Source organism: Equus asinus, chromosome 3 (assembly GCF_041296235.1).
Source record: "Equus asinus isolate D_3611 breed Donkey chromosome 3, EquAss-T2T_v2, whole genome shotgun sequence".
Lineage (NCBI taxonomy): Eukaryota > Metazoa > Chordata > Mammalia > Perissodactyla > Equidae > Equus > Equus asinus.
In genome coordinates, this window is record NC_091792.1 from 54,931,109 (window position 1) to 54,947,101 (window position 15,993).

Genomic DNA, 15,993 nt, shown 5'->3' on the forward strand with positions numbered 1-15,993 from the left:
TAAATATGGAAAAATCTCATCTTAAGTTCTAAAACAAGTTTCTAGTATACATTTTATGTGATCTCATCATATTGTTTAAATATGTATAGCTTATAAGTAAGGCAGAGACTGCTTTTCTAACACTCAAAATTATATTTAACAAAAGCATCTGCATATGGCACTTAATATACCCCAAATCCTTCAATTCAACAAGAAAAGATATAAAAACCATTGAAACATACTCAGGGTATAAATAAAAGAGGCAAAACATCATATCTATCCATAAGCAGTTTACAAACAAGTTGGGAAACAGCACAAAACTAGAGAACCAACTCACGCCTGTGGTAAATGAATGGTAATAAGCACACTCTAAAGTAGTAAGTACTGAACAAATTTATAAAATAGGAAAAAATTATCAGAAGTAAAAAAAATCCTCAAAAAAATTTTTTAAACAGCATTGGAGAAAGATATTGTTCAACCTAGCCTTGAATGCAATGTAAAAAAAGATCAAATGATTAAATAGGAGCCAAAGTATTAATGTAAAAATAAGTAATGTATGTATATATTCGGGTGTTGGTAGTAGAGTGAGGAAGGAAGTATGAAGACAAATATAATTAGAAGGAAGGCAAATAGGGAGGATTAAGCTTGATCATAAAAGGTTGGTACAGCTAACTGCTATCCAGCCTGGGTATTTGAGTTCATATAACAAACAACAGAAAGCAATTATAAACTTTCTAGCAAAAGCAGCATTCCAAAATGGTTTTAAAGAAGGTCAAATAAGACAGATTATTCAAGATAAGACTAAGAGAAAGCAAAAAGTAGAGGAACTGATTAGAAGGCTTGTAACATTGACACCAAGCCAAGAAGCCTAGAAGTAAAGACAATCAACAAAAAAGTAAACGATGAAGGGAGCTGTGGATTCCCTGTACAAATGACAACCAATAAAGGCCAAGACACAAGGATGCATCCTCAGAGATATAAAAACTCAAGCACATGGAAAACTCATGGTTAGAAAACAGAGATGGCAGAAAAGGATAAGTTCAAAGTAAATAAGTGTATGCTACAGAAGTCATCATGGAAGAATTTCACTGAGAAGAGGAAATCAATAACCTCAAATGCTGAGAGCAACAGCACTGAAAATAACACAAACTGATATGACTAAAGTTGATTGATAGCGTTAAAAAAAACACATTTTTTTGTGAAGTGATGAGAACACAAGCTAGAGACAGTAAAGGAAGAAGAGCTTCCAAGTGATAACATCTTAAGGAAGAAGTCTGGCTAAGAAAAGATCCAAAGAAAAATATTAGAATTAAATAAAAGAAATTTCAGTGTACACAATGAGATAAAATTTTTGTTAATATCTTGACACAGTAAGCTGCACACAATGTTACAAAAAAGCTTGACTTTTAAAAAATCAGCTCAAGATAAATACAGATAACTAAGTATGTTTGAATCGTAAGAGATAAAAGTTGCTAGAACTTAGAAATTATACTAGCAATCACATTGCTAGAAAAAACTGCTGGCAGGAAGCTCTACCAAGGCGATTCCCACACACATCTTCAAAACATGCATCTCAAGGCAAGAATCAGAATCGGAATTCTGGTAAAAGGTGGTCACTTCTCCTCTGAGACTGGTTATTCTTTGAGTTTACTCTGGTGCTAACATCATCTTAACCTGAATTTGAGTGTTCTAATGTTTCTTCTTTAGCAAAAACAAAAGTATATAAACAACTCTAAGGATGCCCAAACTCAAAATAATGTTGAAAATACTACACTAGAGTACTGAAGCAATATGATCTTTTAAAAATCACCTTATTCACCAATTATAAGCACAAATTGGTGTTTGGGCAAATATATACACTCGTGTAACCAATAGCATAATGAAACACATATTCATCACCCCAAAAAGTTCCCTCATGTTCCAATGCTCCCTCACTCCAGCAACCCCTGATCTGTCTGCCCTATAGATTGGATTTGCCTTTTCTATAATATTATATAAATCGAATCATGCAATACATAGTCTTGTGTCTGGCTTCTCTCACTCACTATGATGTTTTTGTTTGATTCACGTTGTTACATGTATTTAACAGGCTACTCCATTTTATTGTTGAATAGTATTCCAATATATTTCTATTCAACAACAGATACACCTCTTACATATTATGATCACATGATCAAACTATATCTGTGGAATATTTCATAATTTTTCCAAAAACACACATTCATAAGAGATACATCAAAAATGGATAAAGCAAAAAAGTCCCAGATTTTTCAGATACTAAATAATCAAAGACAGTTAATTGTACTGAGAATATCTTATTACTTAGAGGTATATAATAATAACATTGATTTTGAAATATTTCCCTTAATGTTCGTTCAGTTTTTGTTTTTATTTTGGGGATCTCCTTAATTTGACTCACTTTATACCAAGCCTCCAGGTCCTTATCAACTGTACAGAAATCAAACAGCCTAAAAAGTTAAATATTTCAAACCCCATGGGGAATAAGTACAGAAACTAGCATAGAATTTGCTTTAAGTCAGGAAAAATAAATTGCTCCTCAAAACTCTCAATGCTCCTCATTGAAATTAATCCTCAATGAAAGCACAATGTATGTGAAACTGGCAGAGTTAGCCATTGATGATTAAGTAGCGAGGAACTAAAGTTTTTTTTCCTTCTTCAATTACTGATTGCAGCTTTTGGCTGTTTGATGCCATTGTTAACGGTGCTGCTTAGGCAATATGCTAGCTGATTCCCACTGGGTTCCTATAGATAACATCTCCCTGGAGCCTGGATCACCATGGTAATGGGTGTGCGAGCTGTTTTTCAGGAATTAGAACTCCTTGTCCACTTCAGGCTGGTTGAGACCACCAACTCATCAACTAGGCCTGCGTAGATGTCTGATAGGTGACCTTTTGACGTCAAGAGGCTAAAAACTCCACCCTCAGATCACACTAATGCCACATTTGGTGAACACGTGTCCTATGAAGAAGGATGAAGTCTGACCACACTTGCGCAGATCATCAATTACCTCACCTCCAATCACCTCTCTCCACATTTTAGACCACCTTGCCCCCATCCCATAAACATCCCCAAGTCCCTAGGTTTGGGCAAGCGAATTTGAGGCTCAGGCTGTCGCTTCCTCACATGGCTGCCTTGTGATTAAACTCTCTCTGCTGCAGTCTTGCCGTCTTGGTGTTTGGCTTTCTGGGCAGCAGGCAAAAACGAACCTGGTTCAGTAACATAAGTTTATAAAGTGAAGCAGAAATCCATTAAGCACATAGTATCTAACACTGTTGAAAAATTATCTCAATTAGTTATGAAACAATACTGATAAAACTGGACTTTCAGATTAAATACAGCTTTATTCATCATAGGGAAAAAAGATATCACATAGAAGAAGACCTATGCAAAGCAGGAAGAAAAAATCAAATTCTCAATACTGACCGTTGACTTGATATAAAACGCTTGACAAAATCTGAGGGCCTACACCTTGGTAAGTTTTCACTTGACAATCAGATAAGATATAGGGTTAGTTATCTTAGAATGGGCCAAATTCTGTCTGATAAATGATAAATTCTTATCATTCAGGAGGTAATAAATTCTACTTCATAGTAAAGTAGATACTAAAGTACAAAAACAGTAAAGTACAAAATTGTACTACTAAAAAACTGTATGTCTACATTAATACAGAATTAGACAGAGTGACTCTTACTGAATTATTGACATGTAATATGAAAAACTTGTGCATCTCAAGAGACTGAAAAAACAAATCAAGAAAGCCAGGACAAAACATTTAGGTCTACATAAAATAGACAAACCAAAGTTTTATTCAATGTATAACTTTTGGGGATGATAAACAAATGGCAAACAATAGGATATATTACAAGAGTATATGAAGAAGCCATTTGGTGTAAAATTAATTCGGCCTGACCTTGTTTTTCCAAAAGGACCTGACATGGCCATTGAGCATGCGTTGGATATCTGCTTTAAGCATTTGCTATGTCCCAAGACAAGAACATATACCCTTAAGATAAAGATGCAACTTACCCCACATTGGCATTTCCTTAAGGATGACAAATAAAAATGGCAAGCAATAGGATATATTGGAGAATATGAGGAAGCCATTTGGTATAAACCTAATTCAGCCTGACCTTGTCTTTCCAAAAGGTCCTGACTGTGGCTGTTGAGCATGCATTGTATATCTGCTTTAGATTTTCCCTATGGCAAAAACAAAGGCCCTTGAGATAAAGGTGCAACTTCCCTCCCCCTCCCAATGTTGGCGTCTCCTTAAGGATTAAGCATCTTTCCTTAGGCTAGAAACTGATTGCTGTGCTCACCTGTGACCACCCAGCTCCAGACAATCGACTTGCCTCCTGCTACGCCCACCAAGATAGCAGACCCACTACCTGCTGTGTCCATCAAGCGCTGTGCCAACAGGGCAATCTTGTGACTATTGTGGGAGGGACATTTCAATCATATGTGAAACACCCTGTTGGGGGGTATATAACCACTCTGTGCACCCCACTTCTTCAGTGCCCTTTCTTCCTTTGGGAAGAAAGGCCCCAGGCCATGGTCCTCAGATTTCAGCTCAGAATAAACTCACCCAAATTTTCATTTACAGATTGGTTATGGATTATTTTTGTAGACAAGGATAAGCATCTCTCACTAGGCTAGAAATGGATTGCTGCACCCACCCTGTGACCACCCAGCTCGAGACAACAGACCTGCTACCTGCTACCTGCTGTGTGAATAGCTGTGCTGTGCCAGCTAGGCAATCTCATGACTGGTGTAAAAGGGACATTCCTATCACATGTGATGTTATGCTCTTTGTTCCAAGATGGTGTGTAATCCTTCTGTACACCTCACTTCTTTGATGCCCTTCCTTCCTCGGGGAAGGAGGACCCCAGGCTAGTCCTCAGATCTGGCTCATAATAAACTCACCCCAATTTTGATTTATAGATTAGTTATGGATTATTTGCATTGACAGGGAAGAGAAACAGGTAAGAATGGTAATCATTTCAATTTTACAAATACCTAATCGGGCACCTAAATATCAAGTTTAATGAGCATGCCTCAGGAGAATTCACAGTTTAAAGACAGGCTGACTAATAGGTGAACAGATGATACAAATTAAAATTATAATACAGAGGAATAACAGTGTACTCATTTTTTACTGTTGTGTAACAAATTACCACAGACTCGGCAGCTTAAGGCAATACCCATTTATTATTTCACAGTTTCCCTGGCTCAGGAGTCTTGCTACAGTCAGCTGGGTTCTCTGCTCAGGATCTCACCAGGCAGAAATCAAGGTGTCAGCCAGGGCTGCAATTCTCATCTGAGGCTCAGAATCCTCTTTCCAAGCTCATGCGGTTCTTGGCAGAATTCATTTTCTTGTGGCTGTAATGGCTAGGTGACCTTTCTTGCTAGTTCTTGCCCAGAAACCACTATTAACTCCTAGAGGCCATCTATATTTCATTGGACGTAAATGTTTGCTTTTTTCCAGGCCAGCAGAAGTACATCTCTCTGACTCTCTTCTCCCCTTCTCGCCTGCTATGAGCAGTCTTATAAAATGTTAAGGTAATCACAGGAGCGACTATCCCACCACCACTTGCCATAGAACATAATCTAAACAAGGGAACCACTATACCACCATATTCACAGGTTCCACACACACTCAAGGAGGAAATAAACAAGGTATGTACATCAGGGGTCAGGAGTTTGGGAGACCATCTTAGAATTTGGCCTACCATAGATATGCAAAGGGTGCTACAAGAACAAAGGAAGAAATGCAAGATTCAGACTGGCAGAACAAAGAAAGGAAGAGGAAGTTAACATATGAGCCCTTGCTAGCCAAGCTCCAGGCACTGTTGTTGAATTTTTTTTTTCAAATGAAGAAGTTAAGGCTGAAAGAAGTAACTTGTCCAAGGTTATACAGTCTGGCTCTACCCAAAGGAAATGTTTCAATTAACATATCTAAGTAAATGGTTAGCTAGGTAATTGGTTATCTAGGTAAACGGCTAGAGGTGGGAGTGAGGAGGAAGCGAGGGGCGTTATCAAGAGAAACACAACTGTAAAGACAGAGATTTAACAGGCTACACACAGTAAGGAAACTACAGTTATAGTCTTTAGTTCCAAAGGCTACAGTACACAGTGTGTGGTAGGGAACAGATGGAGATAAGTTTGGAGAGACTGGCAGGAGCAGATTAATAAGGGTCTTCTGAAAACTTAATCTTTAAGGCTACAAGAAGCTACAGAAGGATTTTAGGCAGGGGTGTGACAAATTGCATATGATTTTAAGAAGATTCCTCTGGCAGGAATGGTGAATCACAACCTTCACATCAAACCTTTTAAGCAATTTTAACAGTGTCACATATTACATATCAAACACATGAAGGAAAACTAAGCTTTTTTTAAAATAAAAAAATCAATCCTGTTTACTGCTGCTTTTGTTTTTTTGTGTTTTTTTTGAGGAAGATTACCCATGAGCTAACATCTGCCACCAATCCTCTTTTTGCTGAGGAAGATTGGCCCTGAGCTAACATCTGTACCCATCTTCCTCTATTTTATATGTGGGATGCCTGCCACAGCACAGCTTGATGAGCAGTGCATAGGTCCACGCCTGGGATCCAAACTGGTGAACCCTGGGCCACAAAAGTGGAGTGTGTGAATTTAACCACTACACCACTGGGCTGGCCCCTAAGAATTCTTAATAGACACTGAAGAATTCTAGGTAAAAAGTAAACGTAAACTAAAAAAATAAAAGTCATTTATGTACATTTTAAAGAGCAAGTTGAAACTGGAGAAAAATAGCAGCAGTATGATACTACTATATATATTGGTATCAAATGCCTACCTTTACTTCACCACTTCCACCAGCACTTAGCACGTTTCTCCATCCTTGTTCCCTGGCTCTGTTTATTCTCTCCAACTTTTGGGGATAAGAAACAAACAAAACACCATTTCAAGTATTTAACAGAAAACACATCGCATACATTTACTAATAAAATGGAAATCAATGTATTTCTTTTAAAAAGGAAGTATGTGTGTGAAGAGGGGTGGAATATACCATGGAAAAATGGATTATCTCTTACCCTTTCCTTTTCTTGCCTTTTCATCTGTTCAGCCTTTATTAAACTAATCTGTAACAATTTTAAAGACAAGCTTCTTAGAACTTTTCAAACTATTATCAATAATTTGGCAAGGAAAGAAAATAAGAGCAAAAAAACTACCTGTTCCTTTTGTTTCTTTTCTTTTTCAATAAATTCCAATCTTCCTTTTCTTGCTGGTTCCTTGAAAAAAAAGAATAAAAACATTTTAATCAATAATAATTCCTACTTTTTCTATTTTCCTCAGGAAAGTTAGTACACCAATGGCAGAGGCATGCCCAGGGAGGTTAAAAAAAGAGAAATGTTAGAGGTATTTGTTTGAAAGAAATAAGGAGGAAAGGTTTGGAGGTTTTCTATGTAAGATTTTGTTTCTTTTTTTAATAATTATTTTGGCAAAGCTTTAAAATAAGCAGACAGATGTCTTTATACCTCAAACATTTTCCTCCTTTCTTCTCCAGGATTCACTTTCTTCACTGGAGTTTGATGGGCCTGGACAAAAAGTAAAACTACAAATTAGATACGGATTTTGAGGTACCCAATTAAAAAACTCAAATTCATGGAAATTTAAAATAAGAAAAAAGGTAAAGCCAATACTGCTATAACTCTCTTTCAAAATATACTATCCCTAAAAATAAAGAACCACTGTAGTGTTTGATATGCTGTTTGTTAAACAAAAAGAGACATTAAATTAAAAGAAACTGTGGAAAAGCATTCTTGCCTAATCATCAGGTAAAGTTTTGTCCTCAGACACAGATGTTAATTTTAAGTTTTCTAATATCATGAAAATACAATGTTATTTAGAAAGCCCAACATTGAAGAGAGAAATTTTTCTAAAAAAAAAAATTAGTTACACAAAATATGTTCACTATGTAAAATTCAAACATGAGTAAAAAGTTAGTCTACTTCACTCCACCTCCAGAGGTAACCATTATTAATATTTTCATGAGTATCCTTCCATTATTTTATACACTTAAATTCACACATAATCATATACAAACATAGAATCTTAGCTTTTTACACTTTTTACATAAATGTAATAATGTATTATTAGATGGAAAAATGTCTTTTACTATTAACAACGTTTCCTGAAATTTCCGCATCATGGTAAGGAAACTAACAATGGCAATATTCCATACTATGGATATAATTTATTTATCCATCCTTCTAGGGATAGACATTGGGTTGGTTCCAATTTTTTCCTACTCTATACGCTATAAGGAACTTCCTTATACATACATCTTTGAGCCATAAGCAGGTAGTTCAAAAGGGCAATTTTTTTAAACATGGAATTATAGAGCGAAAACATAAATGTTGAGAAAAATTGCCCTCCTGAAAGCCTGCATCAAATTTTACTCCTACCAAAGAACTCATTTCCCCACAATACCACAAATAGTGGATATTATCCATCTATCTTGAATTTCTGCTCTTTGGAAAGGCTGAGAACATTTTCCAGTATATTAGATATTTACATTTCTTCTTTTATATACTAATTGTTCATCCAATTTTGATGGTGTTCAATTTTAACAGCTCTGTATATTACAGAAAATAAGACTGTCTTACAGATGTTGCAAATATTTTTTCCCATTCTGTCTTTTAGTTGCTGTTTATTGTATCTTTCACTGCATGAAAATTTGTAATTTATATTTAGTTAAATTTGCCAATCTTTTACTTTACGATTTGCATATACTGTTTTTCTAAGGAAGACATACTATATCTCAGTATTATATTTGCTTCTGCCACTTAGTTTCATTTTTATATTTAGATCTTTTAATTTATATTTAGATTTTTAAATATTTACAGTTAGATTTTTGTTTCTAGATCTATTGGAATAAATTTTGTTCATTGAATGAGTTAGGAATCTAACTGTTTTTCTCTAGAAAATCCAATTATCTCATAAACATTTATTGGCTGATACATCTTTTTCCGCATTGATTTGAAATGCTTTATTAATCATATAATACATTCACATATATGGGTCAGTTTCTGGAATTCTCTATTCTGTTCCACTTATCCATCTCCCCTTTTGCTTTTTTTACTGTGGTATAAAGTTACCTATAGAAAAGTAGGCAAAAGATATACACAGAGGTTAGCAAATATAAAGGAAATACCCATGTAACTACCACCCAAGTCAAGAAATAGAATATTGCCAACCTCCACAAACCCTCTACCTGCCCTTCCACAAGTTCTCCCTAACACAGAGGTAACCACCATCCTGACTTTTGTCATTATCATCTTGCTTTTCTTTATTGTTATGCCACTTATACATGCCTTCCTAAACACTACAGTTTAGTTTTTTTCTGAGTTTTATATTAACAGAATTACACAATACATATTGTTTTGTATCTTGCTTAGTTGCTCAACATTGTTTGCAGGATTCATCTATGTTATTGTTTGTATCTACATTTGCTTTCTTTGTTGATATACAGTATCACACTGATGTTGCTTCCTTTCTTTCACAGTTATTTTCTACTTTCTTCATTAGGTCTATTCTAAAGTAGTTGCAAGAGTTTGTCCCAATCATTTTCTAACTGATTATTCATTTTTGCATGTTGAACTTCTATCAGGTCCCTTTACTGAATTCACTAATAGTTTTTTGCTGCTTCACTAGCATTTTCTATATAGGTAATCATATAATCTGTAAATAATGTCTATGTTTTCTCTTTTCTCCAAATACTTAAGTTTCTCATTTCTTTCTCTTTTTAATTGCATTCACCAGGACTTCTGGCATATTAAACAACAGCAATCATAGCAAATATCCTTGTCTTGTTACTGACTTTATTGGTAATGCTTCCAATTGTTCATCTTATGTATAATGCCTGACAGAGGTTTCTGGTATATATATAACCATATCAAGTTAAGTACTCTCCCTTCTATTTCTTGAATCAAAGAAGTTTTTGTTGTTTAAACTACTTTACTGAGGTATGATTGACATACAAAAAGTTGTACATATTTAATGTATACAACGAAAGAAGTTTTTAAAACAAAAATGTGTTAAATTTTACTGAACTTTCAGTATCCACTAAGATAATTTACACATAGTCTTTCTCTTCTAATCTGCCAATGTAGTGAAATTACAGTAATCAGTTTCCTACTATTGAATCATCCCTGGTATTCCTGAAATGAATTCTATTTGATAAACATTAAATTGTTCTTTTAATAAATTGCTTGATTTCATTTGCCTTTTAAAAAAAAACTTTTTAGGAGTTCTGCATGTATGCTCATAAGTGTAACTGACCCATGGTATTCCTTTTTTTTTAATCCTTTGCTAACTACTCAAATTTTGTAATCAAGGTTAAGCGTACTGTATGATCAATTTTTCAAACAATTCAAAATACGTTCTACATACCAAAAAAGATTACAAGTACTTGCAGGAAACTCTAAGTAATGTATCATACCACCAGTTTTTACATTTTTCAGCTACCTTAGAAAAAAATGAATATACAAAGGAACACTGCACAAAATTATTTACCTATGTTGGGTTTCAATACAAAAGAAAGCAGATACTACTTTAAAAAATTACTTCAATGGTCATTTGTGTTATTATTAAAATAATTCAGCATTTGATTAAATCATTAAACGCATCTCCACTAACAACTTAATTATAATAGCAGCAGTATTTTAGCAGAAGTCAATGTTATGAAGCACTTATTGCTTCAATTTTCTAAATTTTGTAAAATGACCAAAATTCTGAAAGCAAATTCAGAATATTACAAAATAAATATGACGCTCAATCAATATGAAATAAAATTAATTTCAGAAATATATCACTGTTAAAATATTATATTCCTCACAATATATAAAAGAGAACTAGAAAGGCACATATAAGTTTACTTTTATTAAAAAAAATGTAAAAATATGTTTAAAGTTCCTGCTTCCTTAGAGAGCAAAATGACATATAATTTAAACATAATTTCCTCCTTATGAAATGCAACTAATTTATTTTAATGAATACATTATTTAATACGAGCACAATAAAAAGATGATATTTAGAATATGTAACACCACCCAATGGGCTGATAAACTCATAAAATGAATGTAATGATTTTCTTATAATGTGCTTAGGCATTTTAATCAAAAGACCATCATAAAACAAATCCATTTCATTGATACAATAATGTTTTAACTGGGGCTGGCCCCATGGCCGAGCGGTTAAGTTCGCACGCTCCGCTGCAGGTGGCCCAGTGTTTCCTTGGTTCGAATCCTGGGCGCGGACATGGCACTGCTCATCAAACCACGCTGAGGCAGCGTCCCACATGCCACAACTAGGAGGACCCATAACGAAGAATATACAACTATGTACCGGGGGACTTTGGGGAGAAGAAGGAAAAAAATAAAATCTTAAAAAAATAATACTAATAAAATAAAATAAAAACCAATATGTTTTAACTAAAAGCTATATAATAAACCTCACAGCATGACTAAATAGTAAGTTTACTCCTTGACAAAATGACCCAAGCAGTAGGTTCCCAGGACTATCCCACGCCCTCACTGCATTATTAGTTCCTAACTCCTAACCTCTAACTTTCGTTAGTTATTTCAATTTAACTCTTATTTAAGCTAACCATATAACTCACCACTTAACTGCAGAAAAGACACTAGGGTTGAGATGACAATAATACTGAAATACTTATTTATTTATTTTATGCTTTATCTCCCCAAATCCGCCTTGGTACATAGTTGTATATCTTAGTTGTAGGTCTTTCTAGTTGTGGTATGTGGGATGCCACCTCACCGTGGCCTGACGAGCGGTGCCACGTCTGCATCCAGGATCTGAACCAGTGAAACCCTGGGCCGCGGCAGTGGAGCACGTGAACTTAACCACTCGGCCACGGGGCTGGCCCCTGAAATATTTAAATAACGATAGCTTTCAAACTTTTTCTAAAAGTAACCCAAAGTAAGAAACATATTTCACACCCAGACTCAATGAACATACACATACGTACACACACACACACCCCTAAGTTCCATAAAATACTTTGTGTAGTAGAGTCTGTTACTTTCCATATATTACTTAAAAGAAAAAGTCCCTGTTTTTCACCCACTAAAATTCAACTAAAAGTCATGGTTTTGTCACGACTAATAGATAGCACAGTCCAATTTTAAAATAGTCAAGAGAGAGCTCTATGGGCACTATGACTGAAGTACAAGAAAAAAAAACAATTTTAGGTAATGCTCTTTATTGTATTACAAACACATAGCTAACATTTCGAAGTGTGTTCTGTGTATACAGAATTTAAACTGGTGGGAATGTTACACAAGAGTTTTATAAAAATATATATTCCTTCCATACAAAGGAATATTTGGCAATAAAAAGAAATGAAGTACTGACACACGCTACAACATGGATACATGTTACAACCTTGAAAACATTATGCTAAGTAAAAGAAGCCAGTCACAAAAGACCACACATTGTATGATTCATTTACATAAAACATCTAGAATAAGTAATCTATAGAGAGAGTAGATTAGCGGTTGCCTAGGACTACAGGGGTGGGGAAAGAATGGGGAATGAATGCTAACGGGAAAAAGACCTTTTGGGGAGGTGATGAAAATGTTCTAAAATTGATTGTGGTGATGGTTGCACACTCTGTGACCTCACTAAAAGTCATTTAATTCAAAACTTTAAATGGATGAATTGTATAGGATGTGAATTACATCTCAATAAAGCAGCTTTTAAAAAACACATATCTCCAAGAGTTACTGAATCATAATATTTGGAGCTAGAGCCCTGCACGCCATATTTTGCCAAGTTTGACAGGTTAACTCTTAGGTAGCTGGTCTGGCACTGGTATCGAAATTTGTGAACCACAATACCAAACAATTAAAAAATATTAATGCAAATAATACAGCATCTCACTATAAATAACCAGGTGTTTACTAGATTACACAATAGTGTGCAAAAAGAAGAAGAAAATGTTTAACTAATACACCTACATACTATTGGGTAAGTTATATGAAGGCAAAAATGATATTCATCTTTTGACGTTCCATTTGCCTTATATATGATACTCAAATATTTGTGAAATAAAAATCCCAAGCTGTTCCTCTCAGATCATACAGGTATTTTCAGAACACTATTTCTACACAGAAGAGAAAAATATGGTAACATAAAACATCCATACTTGGAGAAATGTTTTGTTTTGTGTTTCTTTTTTAAAATCAGAACCAAAATACTGAAACATATTCATGGAGCTCCCTCTGGTGGTTTAATAATTACTCCCTTGTTTTAACAGAGGTCTTTAAAAAAATAAGCGATTATTATGAGAACTGGAGTAAAGAAAGTTTTTATGACATGCAACTATTTTTATGATATGCTGAGTAATAATACCAATCCATATTAGCTTAACGTTTTGCAATTAAAAAATGATAGACAGTATCATCAAGTGGTTATGGTTTTCCTTATAAACTTTTCATTTTCAAGCTTAATAGGAAGTTAAATTAAAAATTCCAAAAAGCCATTATGAATCTGAATCCAAAATATGCTTTAGATTTTCTGGGAAAAAAATAAGGCTTTTCAAAAGAAATATAAGTTACGTAAAAACCAAAGAAAAAATATTTTAAAAATCATAATTAAAATAATTTAGACATTTAGTTTTTTCCTTCAATTCTTTTGTTAGATTCAAAAAACTTTTCACATATTTGATTGCCATTTCCTTTTTTCTTTTTTAAAAATATTCCTCTTAAATTTTTTTCTATTTTTTTCATTGTGGTAAAATACACATAAAATTGACCATTTAAACCATTTTTTTTAGTGTACAATTCTTTGGCATTAAGTACATTCACACTGTTGTGCATACAGATTTAGTTTTAAGTGAAATGTTTTTAATTAAGCTATATGATATTTCAAGTGCTGGTTATTATTTACTTCTCAATGGTCTGGTTTAGAAAATCATGCTTATTTGCCTAAAATTTTTAAGGGCAACAACCTTGCCTGAAATCCAAAACACTTATAACAATCATCTAAATTATTTATCAGTCATTCAGAATATTTGATAGAATGATATCTATTATTCAGATTAACTGGAATCTGAAAATTCCACAGCATGCTGCTCTTGCATACTGAATAAATATTAACTGAAATGAGAGGAAACATTAAGAAAACCAACATATTATTTGATTCCATCAGCCATACGAAAAAACAGATTAAACACTTGGCTACGATCCTGCTCAAAGCTGAGGAGCCTTCTTTTGTTTTATTGAAGTATAATTGACAGGCAATATTATATTAGTTCCAGGTGTATGACATAGTGATTTGATAATTTTATACATTATGAAACAATCACCACACTAAGTCTAGTTACCATCTGTCACCATACAACATTACAATATTATTGACTATATTCTCTATGCTGTACTTCAGATCCCCATGACTTATTAATGTTATAACTCGAAGTTTTTACCTCTTGATGCATTTCACCTATTTCACCCATCCCTTCACCCCTCTCCCCTCTGGTAACCACCAGTTTGTTCTCTGTATCCATAAGTCTGATTCTATTTTCTTTTGTTTATTCATTTGTTTTGGTTTTTAGCTTCCACATATAAGTGAAATCAAACAGTTTTGTCTTTCTCTGACTGAGTTATTTAACTTAGCATAATACCCTCTAGGTCTATGCAAGTTGTTGCAAATGGTAAGATTTCATTCTTTTTTATGGCTGAGTAATATGAATAGACATTTTTCCAAAGAAGACATAAGGATGGCAACAGGTACATGAAAAGATGCTCAACATCATTAATCATCAGGGCAATGCAAATCAAAACCACAATGAGATACTACCTCATACCTCTCAGAATGGCTACTACTAAAAAGACAAGAATTAACAAGTCCTGGTGAGGATGGGGAGAAAAGGGAACCCTTGTGCACTGTTGGTGGAAATGAAAATTGGTATAACCACTATGGAAAACACTATGGAGGTTCCTCAAAAAATTAAAAATAGAACTACCATATGATCTGGCAATTTCACTTCTGTGTATTTATCCAAAGAAAATAAAAACACTAATTCGAAAAGATATACACATCTCACTGTTCATTGCAGTATTATTTACAATAACCAAGATATGGAAACAACCTAAGTGTCCATCGATAAATGAAAGGATAAAGAAGATGTGGTATATATATATACAAAGGAGCCTTCTCTTATATCATTGGTCCCATCTCACCAAGAGTTTTGATCTCTCCATTCTGTCAGGCTAAAACTTGGTCAAGAAACAGGATGACTGTATTTCTACAACTCCACCGAAGTGTATATTCCTTATTGAGCTAATAACACCCCTCCTCTCCATGGTAATTTCATTCCTTGGTAGGACGTAGATTCTGTATGTGTATAAACCAATTGTTAAAATGGACTGTATTCGTAAAAACCATTTTGGAATAAACAAAAATCTGAAAAGTCTACATTTCATATTGATGAATATCTTTATGGTGAATCCGTATTTCACTGAACTCCATGAGAAGAAATAAATATATCTCCAAAGAAATTTTGATTCCAGGGCATGATTTTTTAAAAAGACATTTATAAGAATGCAATCAATCTGACTGACTTCATATCAATGAAATATAACCACTGATAATAATAAATAAAAATTTACAAAGAGTATATACAATATTAAATAAAGACATCAGAAGATAAAATCATCTGTATGCTATCAGAGCCACAATAAAAATACAGGCAATGTATATTTGAATAAAAACTGGAAGGGCCCACGACAAAATTAAGTTAAATTAAATGTAGTATTTGGATATTGGGAATATGGTTCTTTCTTCTTTTATTATATAAAACTGTCAAAACCATACTAAAAGACTACAGGAAATTTATTAAAATACATACTTTACAGAAAAAAGTTGAAAATAAACATTATATTACTTAAATAACTTCAAAAACCCAAATAACTTTAATAGAAATCAGTTTCT

At 34.0% G+C, this 15,993-nt stretch overlaps 1 protein-coding gene across 12 annotated transcripts in view; it reads right to left on the reverse strand.

Annotated features, from left to right (window-relative positions):
* The window catches only part of NEK1 (NIMA related kinase 1), a 220,342-nt gene that overhangs the window by 140,353 nt on the left and 63,996 nt on the right, over positions 1-15,993 (reverse strand). For all 12 annotated transcript variants that reach the window (XM_070505065.1, XM_070505062.1, XM_070505061.1 and 9 more), the window contains 4 exons: positions 7,515-7,574; positions 7,209-7,268; positions 7,071-7,118; positions 6,833-6,907 (listed from right to left, as the gene is read on the reverse strand). In XM_070505065.1, the coding sequence (XP_070361166.1) occupies positions 6,833-6,907; positions 7,071-7,118; positions 7,209-7,268; positions 7,515-7,574 (243 nt within the window). The remainder of the gene's footprint in view (positions 1-6,832; positions 6,908-7,070; positions 7,119-7,208; positions 7,269-7,514; positions 7,575-15,993) is intronic.